The sequence below is a fragment of the Chiloscyllium plagiosum genome, chromosome 3 (genome assembly GCF_004010195.1).
Source record: "Chiloscyllium plagiosum isolate BGI_BamShark_2017 chromosome 3, ASM401019v2, whole genome shotgun sequence".
NCBI classification, from domain to species: Eukaryota; Metazoa; Chordata; class Chondrichthyes; order Orectolobiformes; family Hemiscylliidae; genus Chiloscyllium; species Chiloscyllium plagiosum.
In genome coordinates, this window is record NC_057712.1 from 31,812,853 (window position 1) to 31,832,330 (window position 19,478).

The 19,478-nt window shown below is 38.6% G+C and overlaps 1 protein-coding gene across 1 annotated transcript in view; it reads left to right on the forward strand.

Annotated features, from left to right (window-relative positions):
• Positions 1–11,750, forward strand: part of LOC122548600 (CUB and sushi domain-containing protein 1-like) — a 2,366,391-nt gene extending 2,354,641 nt beyond the window's left edge. Inside the window, exons 70-72 of the mRNA XM_043687435.1 lie at positions 2,567–2,654; positions 5,885–6,023; positions 9,483–11,750. Coding sequence (XP_043543370.1) covers positions 2,567–2,654; positions 5,885–6,023; positions 9,483–9,642 — 387 coding nt within the window. The 3' untranslated portion in view covers positions 9,643–11,750. The remainder of the gene's footprint in view (positions 1–2,566; positions 2,655–5,884; positions 6,024–9,482) is intronic.
• Positions 11,751–19,478: the final 7,728 nt, after the last annotated feature.

Genomic DNA, 19,478 nt, shown 5'->3' on the forward strand with positions numbered 1-19,478 from the left:
TCATTGGAATGAGGGCAGAGCATAGTAGTTGAACATGAATTTTGCATCTTCATTGTAGAAACCATAATTTACATACCAGAAATGGAACATAATTAAGAACTAATAAATACAAGGAGCTTTGACATAAAGATTTCTAAAATATCATTATTGTTTGGATGTTGGATTTTAAAGTGGAATTAAATGGGTTTTGATTTTACTTTTGTGGCAGTGACATTTTCAAAATGTTTGCTTATTAGTACAGGGTCAAAACAAGGCTACTCCTTTCACAACTTAGAAAAAGAGAGGTCAGGGTCCACCAGCAGGTTCAGTTCAGAATGAAAGATCTAAACTTGGTGTTTTGCAGCCTCAATGTAATCCAAGTCTGAGAGAAATCAATGAATTAGCCTGTCTTTGTAACTCGGGATGAAATGGAAAGAATTACATTTGGTGAACATGTAGAAATTTCAGAAAGGAAACACTTGTTTTACAGTGACATTACAAGTTATATTTCACTTGGGTTGAGTGTGTGTAAAGGACACTTTCCCAGCTTGGAGGTATGGTAGAATCATATATTGGGCGGTGAAGTCACAGAATACAATTCTTCTGCAGCAGATGACTCATAGAACCTCATGAAATCTTAATTTTGAGTTACTAGTTCTATTTTGAATCTATCTCATTTAGCAGAATGGAGGGGATCTCCAATGTAAAAACAAATTTCTCCAAAAAGACGTTGCAGTGGTCACTTCTGCAAATACTGTCCTAAACAGGTATACCCATGGAATGTATATCAGTAGGAGCAAGGTTAAGTCGGCTTCTCCCTCTGTTGCCTTTCACAAACCTAATCTGATTGCGATGTACTTTCCAGGATACAACCAAAAGACCCTCAGTAGAGATTGCTTTGAGCAGCGAGTAATGATATACTTATTGAATTGGAGATCCAAGGGCCCACTCTAATGTTCTGGAATACAGGTTCAAATTGACCTGGGTGTGTAAGAATTTCTTCTCTGTGGGGCAGAAGTGCATCATCAGGGGTCTCCTGAATACCAGCCACTCACAGTCTTCATCTGAGTTCCTTGCCGGAGCACCTGTCTGCACATTTTGCCTCCTGATAAACCTGTTTCCCCAATCTGACCGAGCTGCAGGCCACCCAGCTGACTCTGCAGAGTCCTATAGGTTGGTGCAGTGCTAATGTCTGATCTGTTGGCTGCGAACATGGCCATGTTTCTTCCATAAACATCCTCCATAATGAGACTGCACCGTGTGCCTCACTTTTGTGTATTTGAAAATAAATATGCAGAAAGAATGGTATTAGTTGGTGTGCAAAGCGAGAGGCACTGCATCTGCATCTTGTGCTCCCTACCAATAGCAGAGTAAGATTTGGAAAGGAATGTAAAACAAGATAATGCTGTCATCCTTAATGTATGCAGTGACACCAGATGCAGTGATTTTAGTCCTAAAATACTGAGCAACATCGCCATCAGGGAGCTCAGATGCAGACCTACCTGCTCCTCATCAGTTCTCTGCTGCTTCCTCCTATTACATGTAATTTTGTCCCACAAGGGAAAACAGATGAATGTCAGAAAGTGTGTTGCAGTTTGTTCATGTGATATGCCTAGCTAAATCAGCAGAAATTGAGAGGTTGGCAGTATTGGTAAGTATCCGTGGATGATGTGGAATATTTTTATGTGGAACTTTAGTTCTAATGAGGCTGTGCTGCAGTGAACAGAGCAAGGGCTGTTTTTGTGATTGGCACACAGTGTATAGAAAGATGTATTCGTTAACCTTGACCATTTTTGTGGGCTCATTAAACTTTTACCAACAGTGTAACCATGACTTTGGGAAAGAGTTTGGCCTCTTTAGTCAGATACTCCCATTACCTTTGCTATGTGTGGACCTCTGTGGAAACTTGATCTATCATCTATTCATCAACCTCTTAAAATAAAGTATGGACAATACAGTAGTAAACAACCTGCAACCTACAGCTCAGTTGGCAAGCTTCTTCCAGCTCTCTGAAACATCTTGACATGGATCCATCAGCAGTGTAGCCTGAGGTGTATCTATTCTTCCTGAGCACCCTGTGCGGAAAATGCAGTCTGTCAGCAGAATGTTTCATGGGGCAGCACGGTGGCTCAATAGTTAGCACTGCTGCCTCACAGCGCTAGGGACCCAGATTCAATTCCTGCCTCTGGCAGCTGTCCGTGTGGAGTTTGCACATTTTCCCTGTGTCTGCGTGGGTTTCCTCCCACAATCTAAAGATGTGCAGGTCAGGTGAATTGACCATGCTAAATTTCAGGTGTAAATGTAAGGGAATGGGTGTGGGTGGGTTGCTCTTCGGAGGGTCGGTGTGGACTCGTTGGGCTGAAGGACATGTTTCCACACTGTAGGGAATCTAAGAAATCTAAGAAAAATGTTGGGCTGCTCATGGCAGTCATGTTTCTGAACAGGCCACATAAAGTTCATATGTTGTCTACCTCCACTCAAACAAACGCAGAGTCATGTGATCCTTATGCCTGTTTAGATGCCGAAGTGCATGATGAAATCTGCATCAAAATGGCTTAACGTTTTTGATGTTGCATATTTTAATTAGGTTTCAGCTGAGCCTGAAGGCAAGACCTTTGTCTACCAGGGATTTGTCCAAGGCAAAGACTTCCGACAGTTTGGCTTTCAGAGACAAGGTTAGTAACAGATCTATTAACGAACAATGTTGATCAAAAAGTTCTGGCAGGTCGTAGCAGGATAGACATGTTTTCTGAACATGGGTTTTCTAAATCTAACATGTATACATCTATAACATACGCACTGAAAGTCTATCTCTGAAAACACTGATAGACACATAGCTAATAGGCTAATTGGCACTTCCAGCCTGCTAGACCATTCAATATGATCATATTGAACAATAAGTAGCCTGTTCTTGCTTTCTCCAATTACCTTTTGACCCCCTTAGCCCTAAAAAGTAAATCTATCTCCTTCTTTAAAACAATCAATATTTTGTCATCGACCATTTCCTGTGATAGAAAATTCCACAGGCTCACCACTCTCTGGGTGAAGAAATTTCTCCTTATGTCAGTCCTAAATGGCCTTCCCTATAGCCTTAGACTGTGACTGTCATGGAAATGGGAATAGAGCTTGAAATTTTACAATCTGATACTGTGCAACTGCTTAGTAGGTTTGTAATTACTCTCTCCATTGTTTTGAAACTTCATTTTAAATTGCATCATGCCCCTACTAAAACAAAGAATTTCCAAGTGCTAAACAAAATGATCATAATTAATACCACATGGTATTATTTAAAATTCATTACATCTTAAAAATATTTTGTTTCCTCAACCCTCAATTCTAAGCTTATTTTCTTTGACATTTTCCAATCAAAAACAGAATGATTGCATTTTCCAAGATCATTAACCCACCCTCATTGACCTCTTCAGTTTTAATAAATTGCTTTGACATCCAGCCTCTAAGTCTGTGGAAAGGGTCAATTCACTATTCAGAATATTAACTTTTTTATTCTTAGTACAGACACCGATAGAACTGCTGGTTACTTCCTGCACTACTTTATTTATATTTCAGATTTAACTTGCATTCAACACAAAAGTACAAAATAAGTAAGTTGAAGGAACATGCCCTACTTGGCAAGAAAAGTAATCCTTTAAATGTATTTCCTTTAAGCCTTAATACCATCATTGCTTACCCTATATAAACAGAAACAGGGCATTCCACAACTCAGGAGGCACCTATACCATTATTATGACATGGCGGTGAACTCTTCTGTTAATTAAAGCAAACACCCAGAAAAACTCACCTTGCCTCAAATTCTGTTAAGATATGAATGACAGAGAACTCCCAAATTCCACTAAAGAAAATAACATCAATTTTCTTTTAACTCTAAAAGTGAACAGTAAACAACAACTATTCAGAACTGTAAGCCCTCATTCCTCTTAACTGTTTATTACCTGCCTCCAAATCTATAACACTATGCTGTTCCAATATGACACTTATTAAAATTACATCAACTTAATTTCAAAAGCACAAGCTGCTGTTGTCTTCTGTGACTTCACTATTCCTGGATCATCTTCTGTCTTTTTACTGTGAGTATGTTTTATATGTAAAGGTACCTTTGACAGAGAGTGTTTCTTAACTTCTTTGGTCTGTCTTGATGGCAGCTGCTCTCTTTCTAATTTTCAAAATGTCTGCATTTTTTACATCCCTGACATTGAACCATCTCATTGGTTCAATGTTGGCAAAAAATAAATTCAAACTTAATTGGGTTTTAGTATCCTGGGGCATAATTTAAACTGATCCATTACATTTGCATTGTTAAAACAGCAAATAAAACTCAGGTATCCATTTCACAGCCAAATGTTACATATTTTCAATTTTCCAGTACACTCTGGGACTGCTATCTAGTCATATACACAGGTGCTTGGAAATTCTCAGTTCAGAACAGCATTCACTCTCTCTTAAAGGTACAGTACACGCCTTCAACTTCTGAACTCCACACAATGTGTAGTATAGCTGCCAGACTACTCCTTGTTTACGCTAATGTCCAGATATTAGCAGGAGACATCTTTTTTCCCCATTTGGTAGAAGGTGGAGAGGCTGTTGGGGGAGGGATGGGAAGGGCGGGGCAGAGATTCAGAATAGAGAGCAGTGATGGTATTTAGTCATTGGAAACATGCAAGAATAATTTAATGGCAGAACCTGATCACTGATTTTGGACTCCAGTTCCCAGCCAAAGGCAGCTGGGTTCTGTCAGACTGATAGGCCTGAAGCTTCAGGCTACAGTGGGGGGGGGTGAGGTAAGAGAGGCATTAGGTTGGGGTAGCATGGAGCAGATTATGACCTCACATCAGAGACGGCTCAAATATCTAGAAGTGGCAAATCATCAGAGAGTAACCAATCCTGCTCCTCCTGATCCCACAAACTGTTACAAAGCACCCATCTGTCTTTAGAAGTTAGATTTTGCCAGGAAATCAAGCCATGCATTGTTAAAGTTGGACACAGAAAAGATGATAAAATCTGAAGAATAGAGCCTGCCTTCTGAAAGTTGGCTGGTCATATCACCATCGCTTCCCCAGCCCTCTCCAAGCCAACAGCACCGTCATTACTTGTGAAGTCAGTTGTGATCAAAGTAAAAATCAAAAGAACTGTAGATGCTGGAAATCAGAAGCAAAAACAGAAGTTACTAGAAAAGCTCTGACAGCATCTGTAAAGAGAAATCAAAATTAAGGGCGGCATGGTAGCTCAGTGGTTAGCACTGCTGCCTCACAGCGCCAGTGACCCGGGTTCAATTGTCTGTGTGGAGTTTGCACATTCTCCCCGTGTCTGCATGGGTTTCCTCCGGTGCTCCGGTTTCCTTCCACAGTCCAAGGATATGCAGGTTAGGTGAATTGGTTGTACTAAATTGCCCGTAGTGTTAGATGTATTAGTCAGGGGTAAATATAGGAGGTGTGAGTTTCTCTTCGGAGGGTCGGTGTGGACTTGTTGGGCCGAAGGGCCTATTTCCACACTGTAGTGTTATAGAAGTTAAAGTTGCAGGTCCGGATACCCTTCCTCAGATTCTGACTTGTAGTTTCAAAATGTTCACTTCACATCAACTCCAAACCTATGTGTTTTTGAGAGTTAAAATTCACCCAAACTTAATCCAATTTAACATCACCAGATACCTTTTTGACATATTCAACATTATGGCTTTCGATCACATTCCTATTTGTAGCTGCTTGTTCAGGCTAAACCTGATTGTCCAAGGTTGTTGACTCTGAGCTTATTTTCAAAGGCCACTTTCCAACCCTTATCAAAGTTGTTTACTGTCATCGCTGCCCCTCCATGCACTTCACCCTCTGTTGCAACTGCTGGTAGTCTTTGGTGTGGATTTAACCAACTAATTCTTGCTTTGTCTCATTTTCAGGACCACTGGGAGGAGAACTGGATAGAGATAAATCTAATAACTACTATAGCACAAACAGTAGTTCTGTAGCAGCTGCCATTTTGGTACCTTTCTTTGCGCTCATCTTATCAGGATTTGCCTTTTACCTCTACAAACACAGGTGACAAATGTACATCTTTTTTGCATTGAAGTACAGCACACAGAAAATTACAGTGTTAGTATAGACACGAGAAATAGATTTTATTTGTACAGTTGGACTGGTATCTAATGCAGTGGAGGTTTGTGTCAAAATGGATGGTTCAAAACTATTAATAAGTAATGTACTCTTTTTAAAATAAAACATGTTAATTGTATGCAATGCAAGGAATGATATTGTCTTCAGTGCCTTTCAGAATATATCTAGAGATTGGCCAAACATACATTTTAATTGACCAGACTGTGGAGACTGATAAATCATGGTGAAACCTAATAAAATGTTACTTCAAATAGAGTGACTATTGATGCCATTGTTTTGATTGTTTCATTTTAAACACATGCAGTGAGAAACAGATAAAAAGTTGAGAATTGGAGCAAAGTTTGCAAAGTCTTTTTTTGGGCTGGTTAATAAGCATAATCATTGGAGGTGGGAAAGTGCATCAAGGAGTAACCATGTGGTATCTGTAACAAGTTTGGTTAGTCTTGAATCCTTTTCTACTGGATTAGCTACAAATGTCCTTGGGAACCCAGTAATACTCAATAGCTACTCATACTGCCAAGGCTGAAAGATAGGGCCAGGGCTAGATTTTGTGACTTCCTTCTGTGTTTGATACAGATATGTCATTATTCTGAATCAGGGAGAAGGACACTTTCTGAGATTTATAAATGTTTGGTGGTGAAACCAAAGTTCAATACAAGTGCCAGTTTCTATCCTTCCTTTCTGGATCCTTTATCTCAAAAGAAGCCAACTCCCCTACTGTTGAATGCTGGCATGCCTTGTCTGGCAGCTCATTCCATACATGTACTACTCTCTGCATGAAAAAGTTTCCCCTTAGGTCTCTTTTATATCTTTCCCTTCTCACCCTAAACCTATGCCCTCTAACTTGGGACTCCCCTACCACTGGGAAAAGACATTGTTTATTTACCCTATCCATGCCCTTCGTGATTTTATAAACCTCTATAAGGTCACCTCTCAGCCTCCAATGCTCCAGGTAAAACAGCCCTAGCCTATTCAACCTCTCCCTATAGCTCAAATCCTCCAACCTTGGCAACATCCTTGTAAATCTTTTCTGAACCGTTTTAAGTTTCACAACATCCTTCTGATAGGAAGGAGACCAGAACTGCATGCAATGTTCCAAAAGTGGCCTAACCAATGTCCTGTATGCCCCAACATGACCTCCCAACTCCTGTACTCAATGCTCTGACCAATAAAGGAAAACATACCAAACGCTTCTTCACTATCCTATCTACCTGCAACTCTACTTTCAAGGAGCAATGAACCTGCACTCCAAGGTCTCTTTGTTCAGCAACATTCCTGAGGACCTTACCATTAAGTGTATAAATCCTGCTAAAATTTGCTTTACCAAAATGCAGCACCTCACATTTATCTAAATTAAACTTCATCTGCCACTTCTCAGCTCATTGGCTTGACTTTCCTTTTAGTGATTTAGGAGAGCTGTAAAATCCAGCCAGAGAATTAGGTAGGCAAAATATGTGAAATACGTGTGATTTTCTTTTTAAAATCAGAACCGAGATTAGATAGAGTGAAATTCAAATTAGAGTCAAAAATAGCAGACAGAAAATAGGAGGAACATCAGGAGATAAGATAAGCTAAAGTGTCTAATGTTTTATTTCAACTTGTGTCTATTTTAATTTAGAGATTACATGATTCTACCAATTATCAATGGAGCTTTCTTAGTAGAACACTGAATTTCTGGAGGCACAAGAAGATGAAAATTTACCAAATAGGTCAAAGAGACAGATTTTCTTTTTCCCCTGGACTGTCAGCAGGTTAAGAATTATCATAAACATCTGAAATGACATATTGATTCTATTTCTACTGAATTTACTCAATTGTCTCTGTGTTCTAACCAAGCTTCTTGACACTGCTGGCTGGGATTGTCTGCTGGCTAGTTTCCACATAATTTATCGCACTCCCCTTTATTCTTAGCAAAAAAGGTAGATTAGTCATAAGTGAATTGTACGAATAGTAAAAGTGGAACCCAATGGGGTCATGTCCTGCAAGAGTTGAACCTGGAACATTATGAATAGTTTTAACTCAATGCTGTAACCCACCTCATATGTTTTCTTTTCACTGTACATGATTGTACTGTTCATAATTTATGTTAGTGAAAATCCTTCTTCCTCCCCACCCAATTCTCTGCTTTTCTTTTCTATCCTCTCCTGAGGGCGGTGACTCATGCTGGGGTACGCTTCCATAGGCGTCGGCAGCCTTCTAGTACCTTGCCCAAGTGGCCATTCTTCATTTATGAGCCTAGACGGTGAGTGCTGGCAGATAATTCAACCATAAGGGGTGGGGGGCATCACAGATGAGCCCTAAACTTCCTCACCTGCCTTCCACAAATGTGCACCTTTGCAGGGGTTCACTGGATAACAATCAGGAGGAGCAATCCTGTCTGGTTGTTTTACCTGGTTGTCTGTTTGTCTGTCTGTCTCGCTCTCATTCTTTTTCTCTCTCTCTTTCTCCTCTGCCCAGGAACACATAGGCAAACTGTGGCTCCCACACTATCAGCCACGCTGAGACCAGCTAACGCAGCGCAAACCATTGATAAGATCTGGGACTTTTCCTAACCAGCCATTTATCACAGAATTAGGGGAGAATTTGGGCAAACATTCTATTTTATTTTATTACAACCATTCTCTCTACAAAGCGAGTCTGTTTGACACGCAATTTTCCAACTTATGTCCAAATTTTCTTTTGCCCTGTTGAAGTTAATACTGTATAATTTTGATGTTTTAAATAGAAGTGCCTTCCAAAAGACACATACATCAATAAATTTACTGAAATGTATTGCCAGGTGAAACTGTTTGAAAGGGGCAGCACGGTAGCTCAGCTCAGCAATGAGGCATTGCTAACTAACAGAGCCAGGGACATGGGTTCAATTCCAGCCTCAGGCGACTGTCTGTGTGGAGTTTGCATATTCTCCCTGTGTTTGCATGGATCTCCTCCAGGTGCTCTGTATTCCTGCCACAATACATAGATGTGCAAGTTAGATGGATTGGCCATGCTGAATTGCCCATAGCATCCAGAGTTGTTGGTAATCCATAGAAAATATAGAGGGGGATGCTTTTGAAGGTCAAAGTGTGGACTCAATGAGCCAAATGGCTTGCTTCCATACTGTAGAGATTTTATGATTCTATATATTTTGGTTACCAAATAATTGTAAACACAATGGAGAGATTGTGTAGTTTTGGGTTGAAGATGATTTGGTGAAAGTCCCTGATTGGATATCAAGGGTTCGGTCTCACTGAGTGATGATCTCACAAAACCGAGTAACCAAACTTTGACGGGTATCTGCATCAGGCTCTTACTCCCTGGCTGGTCCTTTCCATGTTGATATATTCTTTTCAATTGGGGAATTTGTCTAAAAGAAACTGATATTTTTGTTTCTTTTTATTCCAGATCAAGACCCAAAGTACAATACAATGGCTATGTTGGTCATGAGAACACAAATGGACAGGCTTCATTTGAAAATCCCATGTATGATACTAACTTAAAGCCCACTGAGGCAAAAGCTGTGCGGTTTGACACAACACTGAACACTGTGTGTACAGTAGTATAGCCCTTACTTTGACTACTGACTAACTGATATTAGCCATACCTCTACCTGGCAAGCAGTAACTCCTTTGGTGCCATATACCACATCGTTCTGTCCCACTGCTTGCTTTGCAGTGATACACTTGTTGACAACTTTCGTTGGGGCAAACACAGTCAATGGAGTTTTTGCTGGGATAATATCCTCAGACAACAAGTCAAAGCAATTCCTTCTGGACTTCTAACACAGGAAGAACCAAAACCAAGTCCTGATGGGTTTGAAACTCTCTGCTCTGGATGCAATTGGCAGATATTTCTTTTTTTTTTGAGTTCTGTATTCTTCCAAAAAGAGGTTAAAAAAAATGGACAGACAAGGAAGGACAAAACCTGTGCCATCGCTGATGTTAAGTCTTTCAACATATGTAAAATTTACAGCTGCCTACATCACAAAATAAGGTCACTATTCTAAAACAGGTCGGCAGTTTGGGGATTATTTTCAATTGTATGGAATATTGACTGCACAATTCTTTGCACTAGCGTGTTATGAATGAATGAGTAGGATATTGGCATCAAATTGGCTACAGGGTTTCTATACACTGACCATTGTACATAAAAAAATTGCTTTAAAAAGACTTCAGTTTCCATTGCTGAACATCACATCACGTTCTCAGTGCTAACAATAGGTATTAGATTGCTGCAGTATTATTTCCTCCAGACTTGGATGCTTATAGAGTCAGTTTTTATTGATGTCAGGCTTGTGAGTGAGAAAGGTTTCTGAGGGTTTTTATAGCTCCTTAAATAAACATCAATTGGATTTTATTCTTTGAATTAAAAGCCAAAAAAAGGAACAAACTTATTTTTTAAACACAGTATAACTTTTCTGAATCTCCACAGGCTGTTGGTCAGAAATATTATCAGAAAAATCTATTCTGTTTTCCAGGTAGCTTAAATAAACACTGCCTTTTGTAAATTATATTTAGCAAAAAAAATTATTTATTTTCCCAAGAATGTAAGAAAAACTGTTGCGCCACTTTTCTGTGTTAGAAATAAAAAACAAATATTATAAATGTTGTGAAAGGGGAGGTGAAGGGTCCATAGTGGGGTTGGTACAGAGTCATGTTTGCCAAATGTCTGCCGCGCCTTGTTTTGAGTTTCCTGATAACTTTCAGTTCTGCTATGTCTACCATTACGAAAAACAGAAAATCCCCACGTTAAAAAAATAGCAGTTAATCATGAGACAAGGATAAGACTGAGAATGAAGGCCAGCCCTCACACCAGGCAGCAACGTTTGACAGGTATTGATGGCTATACAAATAACATTCAGTAACAGATCAGCTCTGACTTCCCAAAGATAACCATCAAACTGTGAGGCTTGCAGAGAAAAAAAATTAAATTGATTTTGTCAAATAAATAGCAAGCTTTTTCAGCAGAAACATGCACGTAGTTGAGTGTGGGACAGAAGAATGGGGATTCCTTTGTTCCCTGATGATATTTTGCTCATTCTAAAGAGTGCCTTTACTTGTATCTCATAGCTTTACCCAAAACCAGTTGGTACTGTGCAGAAAGCAGTTGTGATGTCTTTAATATGTCTGACATACAGCCGAAAGGATAAACCCTCATTCACAGCTACAGCATAGAAAAAAACTGTCTTTGTGAAAAGTTCACTTTGTGTGGTCAGCAACAACTTTCCCAAGTTTTCTAAGTAGGTTCTATTAAACCACAAAATTACAACTCGGGGGGGGTTTAAGAACTTTGGGATTATGGCTGTTGATAATTGTTGGTTTAACTAGGTTAATATACTAAAATAGCAGATAATTGAATGCCATTTCCCATCTATTTTGCATCAATTATAACTGGAGATGAGAAGAACCCCTATGGAAATGTTTATGTTAAATGTTTATTTTATATTCATCAACAGACTTTTTTAGGCTATAGTTCACTACTTAGTCTTGTTTAACCTTTTCTGAGGTTTCAGCACCAATCCTGACTTTAGTCAGTGAGTAATGTTACTGGGAGAGGTTAGAATAAGATTGTTGTTATGACCTTTGACTGGAGAGAGGAAGTGTCTTTTTTAAAAATAAAAATGCATTGTTCCTGGCTAACATCTTTGTCGGAAGCAACAGAACTTTATCAACAGAGCTTCCTCCATTTTTCTCTTGTTTTAAATTCTATGGTGAGCCTGTGCCATAGTCTCATTAATGAATGAAATGGGCCTTATTAGTCATCAATAATTGTATTTAGTTTAAACTGCATTTTGTTCAACAATTTTTAACTGAACGAGGGAAGAGAGAATTTGAAGATTTATTTATATTCTTCACTCTGAAGATTTCCCAAAAGTTTTGAAACATCAATTTAGAGCAACTTCTTTGTTTTGATAACCTATGATAGCACATACGCAGTCATGCATGCATTGCATTTGCTGTGTTTATATATATTGTCACATACTCATGCAGAACCTTGAACATAAAACGCTCAATTTTTCCAAACATAAAACTCAGAGGCTTTAAACTTGAGAAGGCACAGAAAATGAAAGTTCAAGCAACAAAATGCAAGAATTTTAGTTAAAAAAAAATTGAAAATTCTATCATGGATCTAAAATAATTAAACACACGAAAGCATGTACTTACCTTTAACCTTTTCCATATTACACTCTGTAGGCCTTTATTGCAAATTGGCCTTGCTCTGTTCTTCAGTGATACTATGCTTAACAAAGAAAAGAAACATTATCAATCAGATGGCAATTTTAGATTCCCTTTGTGCACTTAGTAATGCAAATAAGAATCCACTTGGTATATATTACAAGGCAGGCTGATAATGGAGAGAATAAAGGGCTCAATTTACACACTGAATAAAGTCAGAGTCTACAAACCAATCTATCTATTGGTGTAGATGCAGATAATCTTGGGGGGCATTCATACTGTGGGCAAAATGAACACGTTAATTCACTTCATGGAAATGAGCCACCTACTCTGAACTGTAGGACAGGATATGATAGAAACCAGGGGTAAAAGATCAATTTTTCCAGGATGATATCCCATCAAGGGACAATATAACTAAATATTGCCATCTAAATCCAAAAATTATGTTCATTAAGAGAAATTTACTAATTCATTTTCTCATAAGAAAACCAATCTTGTGCTGCCAAAGACTACAGTGGACAGTGCAGGTTTGCTTAAAATACAGAGTCTGTTTGAATTCTAAATTATAAAATGTCAAAGACCTATATAGAACGTAAACTCTGCACCATATCACAATTTTCCACTTGCGCTATTCTTACAAAAAAATGATGTCCAGTGTGCATGTGGACCACAATATTGAATTATCTTGTGCTCAGATTGCAAAAACAAAATTAATAATTGATATACTCCTTTGGTAGTGCAGACTGTTCTAAGTTTTTCATTATACCAGCTAAAACTTGGCTGCTGTCTTCTCTTAGAGATGTACATCATGGGTTCAATTAAAAGAAGAATCACTTTTTGGGATGATTACCTGCCAATAAATGAGGTGAAAGAAGACACCTAACTTTAACAAATTAATTGTAAAAGTATATTGGATGGTCTTGTGGGAAAATGTATTTTTCAATGGTCACCCATCAAGAAGTTGATAAGCTACTTCCTTAAACAATGGCAGGATGTATGGTTTTGAAATATCCACAGTGTTATTGGGGAAGGGGTTTCAGAATTTTGACCCAATGACAAAGGAAAAATAATGATATATTTCCAAACAGGGAGGCGTATGTGGCTTGCAGTGATATTTTTAGATGGTATCACTATATTGCTGTTAACATTGTCCTTTCAGGTGGTAGAAATAATGTATTGCCCCATCCAAACTTGATGTTCATTCTTGATGCAGTTGAACATAGCAAACAGTACTGACATCAGGAAAGGGGAGGCATTAGCCTGTGACATTTATGGGTGGCAGTATGGGAACTGGGTATTGCAACCTGTTTCCCTTCCCTCAAAATGGGAAGGAGAGATCTAATTTCCTTTCTCTGAGGGATTCTAGGTGGGGTTGTGAGATAATCCTGAAATCGCTGAAAAGTGAAGTTTAATCTCCAGGACATTGCTGTAAACAATCCTGCAGAAAAATGAACCATTGGGAGTATTTAAACATTTTTTTTAATTTCTCAGTTATAACTAACAAATGAAGAGTTTTGAACCCGGGGGTAAAAGGCTTTTTCACTCTGTGGGGCAATGGAGATGTGAGATCATGTGACATAGAATTTACAGAAATATATCCAACCAGAGGTGGAAATTCTACTTCTAGATAATAAGGTTAATATTCAGTGCCACATGGAGGGCCAAAACTCAATCTCTCACTTAAAATAAAATCTTTCAAATCCTCATTCCTACCTCTGGTCTCAATGTCTGAACAGTATTATTCTATTATGAGCAAACATGGGCTCCTAAGTTACATGATGAAAGATACTGAGAGTACAACTTCTTTGAGTATAATGAAGAGTTCAAATACAAGCTACTGGGAAATGGTTGAAACAAGAGCCAATTAAAATATAAGCTGAATCTTCTCCACCCCCCCCCAAGAGAAGACATTTCTGAGAAAGGACCATGTACTTCTTGTGTTGTAAGCTGCTGCTTATCTTACGAGTTTTGCCTTTATTCAGGCTGGTTGCAATAATGTTTTCTGTGTAAAATATTTTGTAAAGAAAAACTAAAAAGATGCTGTAAAAATGCCTATTAATCATTTCAGTGGCATCACATCAACAGCATTATCATTATTCCACTCCTTGCTGTTGACTTGAAGTAGGTGCAAAGGATCCTTTTGTACAGAGATATATTTTTAATGAAGAATTTGTAAAATTATTAAATATGCCAAACCTTTTTCAATATTGTAGGTAAAAAGGTGATAAATAAGTGTTTTTTACTATGTAAAAGAAATAATTTCCCTATACTGTAAAAAGAAATCTTGTTTAAAGAGTAGCATCTATAGCCAGTTTTAAATCTTTGATTTTATTGCACATGAAAATTATCATTACAGTGGCCTGTTACGATGACCAGTATTCCCTTTTTACCATTAAAATCTGTGATAGAAGATTGTATTATAGCCTGTGCAATGCTGCCCACATTTGAAGCTAATTTAAAACTCTAATTAAATATTTCATCACAATTTGTCGTCTAGTGTGTGGAATATATATCTTTTCTCGAGTGAGATGTGTAAATTGATGGAAAAAAGATATTCTCTTTCTCTTTGTTGGTTTTGCACTAAAGTCAAGAAAGGATCTTATCACAGAAGTGACTTGATCCTGGAACTTTGCATAAGGCTCCATCTGTGGCAAATAGAATGTCACATTTATACTTTGGAATTTTGTGTTATTTTTCTTTTGAGGAGGTTGTGAAGCTCCAAAAGACGTCAATGTTGAGAACTCAATTTTGTCAGAGTTGGATCTTGGAATTGCACTTCCTCCGAACAGCAGTGTGATTTTTTTTCACTACTTCCCACATGATCATTTAATTTGAGTGAGATAGCCAACTTATTGACAGACAATTGAGGCAGTCTTAACTTTCTTGCCCGGCATCTGTTATTTTGCAATGTCCCAAATTCATTTCAGGTGTGGTCCTTGCAGCTCGCAATGGGATGTGACTATTGCCACTGTTGAATTTAAACACAAATTTAAGGTGATAAGTGGCTGGGATACCTCACTGTCCTAGCCTGACTTCCATAGAACATTATTTTTATTATTGAATTGCAACAATTGCAATTTTGTCAAATGCAGACATTAAAACAAAAAGGTTCAGCTCAAAGTTACAGATAGAACTTTACAGCACAGTACAGGCCCTTCAGCCCTCAATGTTGCGCAGACCTGCTGATGCCTATCTAACCTACATATCTATCCATATGTATGTCCAATGCCCATTTAAATGGCCTTAATGTCGGCAAGTCTACGACTGTTGCAGGCAGGCCGTTCCACGCCCCTACAACTCTCTGAGTAAAGAAGCTACCTCTAATATCTAAATTTATCGTCCCTCAATTTAAAGCTATGTCCCCTTGTGTTAGCCTTCACCATCTGAGGAAAAAGACTCTCACTGTCCATCTAACCCTCTGATTATCTTGTATGTCTCAATTAAGTCACCTCTCAATCTTCTCTCCAATGAAAACAGCCTCACTTCCCTCAGCCTTTCCTCATAAGACCTTCCTTCCATACCCAGGCAACATCTCAGTAAATCTCTACCCTTTCCAAAGCTTCCACATCCTTCCTATAATGCAGTGACCAGAACTGTATGCAATACTCCAGGTGCGATTTACCAGTGTCTTGTACAGCTGAAGCATGACCTCGTGGCTCTGAAACTCAATTCCCCCTACCAATAAATGCCAACCCACCTTCTTAACAACCCTATCAACTTGGTTGGCGACTTTCAGGGATTTATGCACCTGGACACCGAGATCTCTCTGTTCATCTACACTGCCAACAATTTTACCATTAGCCCAGTCCTCTGCATTCCTGTTATTTCTTCTGAAGTGAACTACCTCACACTTTTCCACATTAAACTCCATTTGCCACTTCTCTGCCCAGCTCTGTATCTTCCCTCTGTCCCTCTGTAACCCACAACATCCTTCAGCACTACCCACAGCTCTGCTGACCTTAGTGTCATCCACAAATTTACTGACCCATCCTTCTACGCCCGCATCCAGATCGTTTATAAAATGACAAATAGCAGTGGCCTCAAAACAGATCCTTGTAGCACACACTGGTAACTGAGCCCCAGGATGAATATTTCCCATCAACCACCACCTTCTGTCTTCTTTCAGCTAGCCAATTTCTGATCCAAACCACTAAATCATCTTCCATCCCAAAACTCCTTATTTGTGCAATAGCCCACCATGTAGAACCTTATCAAATGTGTTACTGAAGTCCATATACACCATGTCAACTGCCTTACCTTCATCCACCTGTTTTGTCACTTTCTCGAAGAACTCAATAAGGTTAGTGAGGCACAACCTACCCGTCACAAAACTGTGTTGACTATGGTTAATACTTTCATGGAAAATAACATTTTTCCTGATACAGTAACATTAAATTAATATGGAATTAAAATATTATTATATTGAATTCTTCCACATTGTAAAGAAGCAGCTGAACAAGGATCTCATGGAGTGCTACTAAGGACTGCAAAAGAAGTTCAAGATGATGCTATTTTTAAATTAAAGCCTGATAGCCCTACCAAGAAAAGTAGATTAATATCTCACACCTAAATTTATTCATGCTCTCTCTTATCTCCTCTGTTATCCCAGAAAGCACTTCTTCATGCAAATATCTTTCAATATTTAATTAATTATAGTCTCTGGCAGTGAAAGCAAAAAAAAGGAGCTAATGAGGAATTATTGACATGTTACTACAGCAGAAATCAAAGGGTGTTTTTCTTTCCTCTAAAGAGCAGCTGAGGCAAACAGGTTGAAAAGATTCCTTTGACTGCATCGACTGATTCACCAGTGATTGGCTCAGGTGAGAGAGTTTCTCATGAAGACATTGAATGATTGAATATGATTTCATTTAGGGATATCTTTTACTTGCATTATCTTGACAGCAATTTGATTTTGGGGATCAGCCACTCTTACAGAAACTGCTTGATATTAGTCTTCTTTGAAATAAAATTTGATTAAGTTCTAAACTGTTGGGCAATCCACTCCAACTGTTTATTGCCTCACCTGTGATTTCCCCTGCCCTCTGCATCCACCTTCTCAATAAGCTATAATGATTATGGCAATAAATAACCTGTACAAACAGGTGAGATCTTCAATATCAAGCATAGGAAGAGCTGAACAACTTCAAAGTCAATTGGCGATCTGTTAGTCAGATATCATTTTCATCACACTCTCAACAGAGAGTCTCAGAGAAACTATTAAAAATTCCTGAACTGCATTTGATTTTCTGACAGAAGTGCAAAATTGTGCCTTTGAAAATGATACTTTCTGTTGTATGTCATCCTTGTAAGCAATTCTTTCCAAATCACCACAATTCTTTTTCCCATCCTTTTGAGCAATATTGTCCCAAAATTAATTGGACTGCTCCTTAAAAAGAGCCAGTATGGACATGGTGGCTGAAATACATTCTAATTATGCTGGCTCATTCTCCGATTCAGGAATTTGAGCAGTACTGTATATTTGACAGTTTGTCAGACAGTCCACAAAACTCTCCTTATCCAGGTTTTCATTTGTTTCTATGTTCTCTCCAAACACATCTCATTCAAGAAGCACATTGATACTGTGCTCAAGCCCAGTTGAACGAAACATGACCGCTCAACTTCACCCCGTGGCCCCATGTAGTTGACATTGTAAATGGTTCCTTCTCCCCAGGTATTGTTGTACTTCTTTATGAAACTATTACATCTCCTCAAAAGCCTTTCTATTCTTGTAAGTTGTCTCCAGATCTCTGAAACAACATAAAAAATCTTTCAACAGTCACATCTGGCATTCTCTGTGTTATAAAGCATTATTTGTACTCATCCTTCTTAACTTCCATGGAAACTTCTATTTCATTTACAACACTATTATCTTCCAGATTATATCCACTCATTATTGAAGCATTATTGATGTTCATCACATAATCTGCATGACCTTCAATTGCCTACTACATGGTAATTTCATTGAGATCAGATGTGAACAGTTTCAGCTTTCAGTATTTACTGTGTAAGCCTGAACCACATGTATCAAATCATCGAGAATATTCTTGTGTGCTTCAGCTCTTACCTATCAGACCCACACCAAATGAGGTGACCTTCTGCAATGCATCATGCTGTCTCCTTGGGACTTGCTCTATGATATATATTTTGCCACTTGCTTTTCCTTATCTAATTGTTTTACCATCATAATATTATCCAGTGTAGAAGGGTTGACTTCATATGTTTGTGCTAATGATACCCAATTGCTGCTTAACCACATATTTTGATCCCTCCCTTGCCTCTGTTCTATCAGACTGCTAGTCTGATTTGCTTGGTATGCCACAATGTTGATTGCTGCCTTGATATGCCACAATGCTCAGCTAACGTTAGGGAATGCAAAAATCACAACCTGAACTTGACTGTGAGGTTTGCAATGTCAATGTCAGGACTAAAAGCAAGAACACACTTACCAGCAGAATGAACTTTCTTTTTATTTTGTTTTTATATTGTTTCACATGATGTGAGTATCACTGGCAAGAATAGCACTTACTGTTTGAAAGGGTTAAATGGTTTCAATTAGAAGTGTCTTTCAGGAAACTAATATGTAAGCAGAAGAGAACAGAATAAATGATTAGCAGATATACTCCTGGCAAGATAAGGAATTAAGCTGGGGGAAAGGACTAGGTCAGGGAGTAAATGATAGAAACAAAGATGCACTTACACTACAGAATCAGTGAGATATGTGTTGAATGAGGGTCTTGAATAGATAAATAACAATACCTGATGTATGTGCCACTGGAACTAAATGAATTTAAAAGGCCCATTTAACATGTGATTGTAAGTTCACAAGACTAGAATTGATGAAGGGTACATGTATGTGACTTAAGGTTTTCATAGATATTGAGTATTTATGGATTTTCAGAGTATTGTCTCAGGCTGCCTGAGACAGGCTCCCCCTATATACACTGGAATTAATAATTGTAACCTGTACCTGAGGCACTTGGTGGTTTGTCAAGTCACACTGCAAAATTGCCTCTTCCTAATTCCCTTAGGAAGATGATGGTGAGAAGCTACCTTGAACTGCTACAGGCCATGTAGTGTAACTAAACCTACAGTGCAGTTAGTGAAGGAGTAGTTCTAAGTCTGGATGGTGAGAAGGGAATTTGCAGACAGTGGTGGTCCCATGCATCTGCTGCCCTTGTCCTTCTAGGTGGTAGAAATCACAGTTTGGTAGGTGGCATCTGAGGAG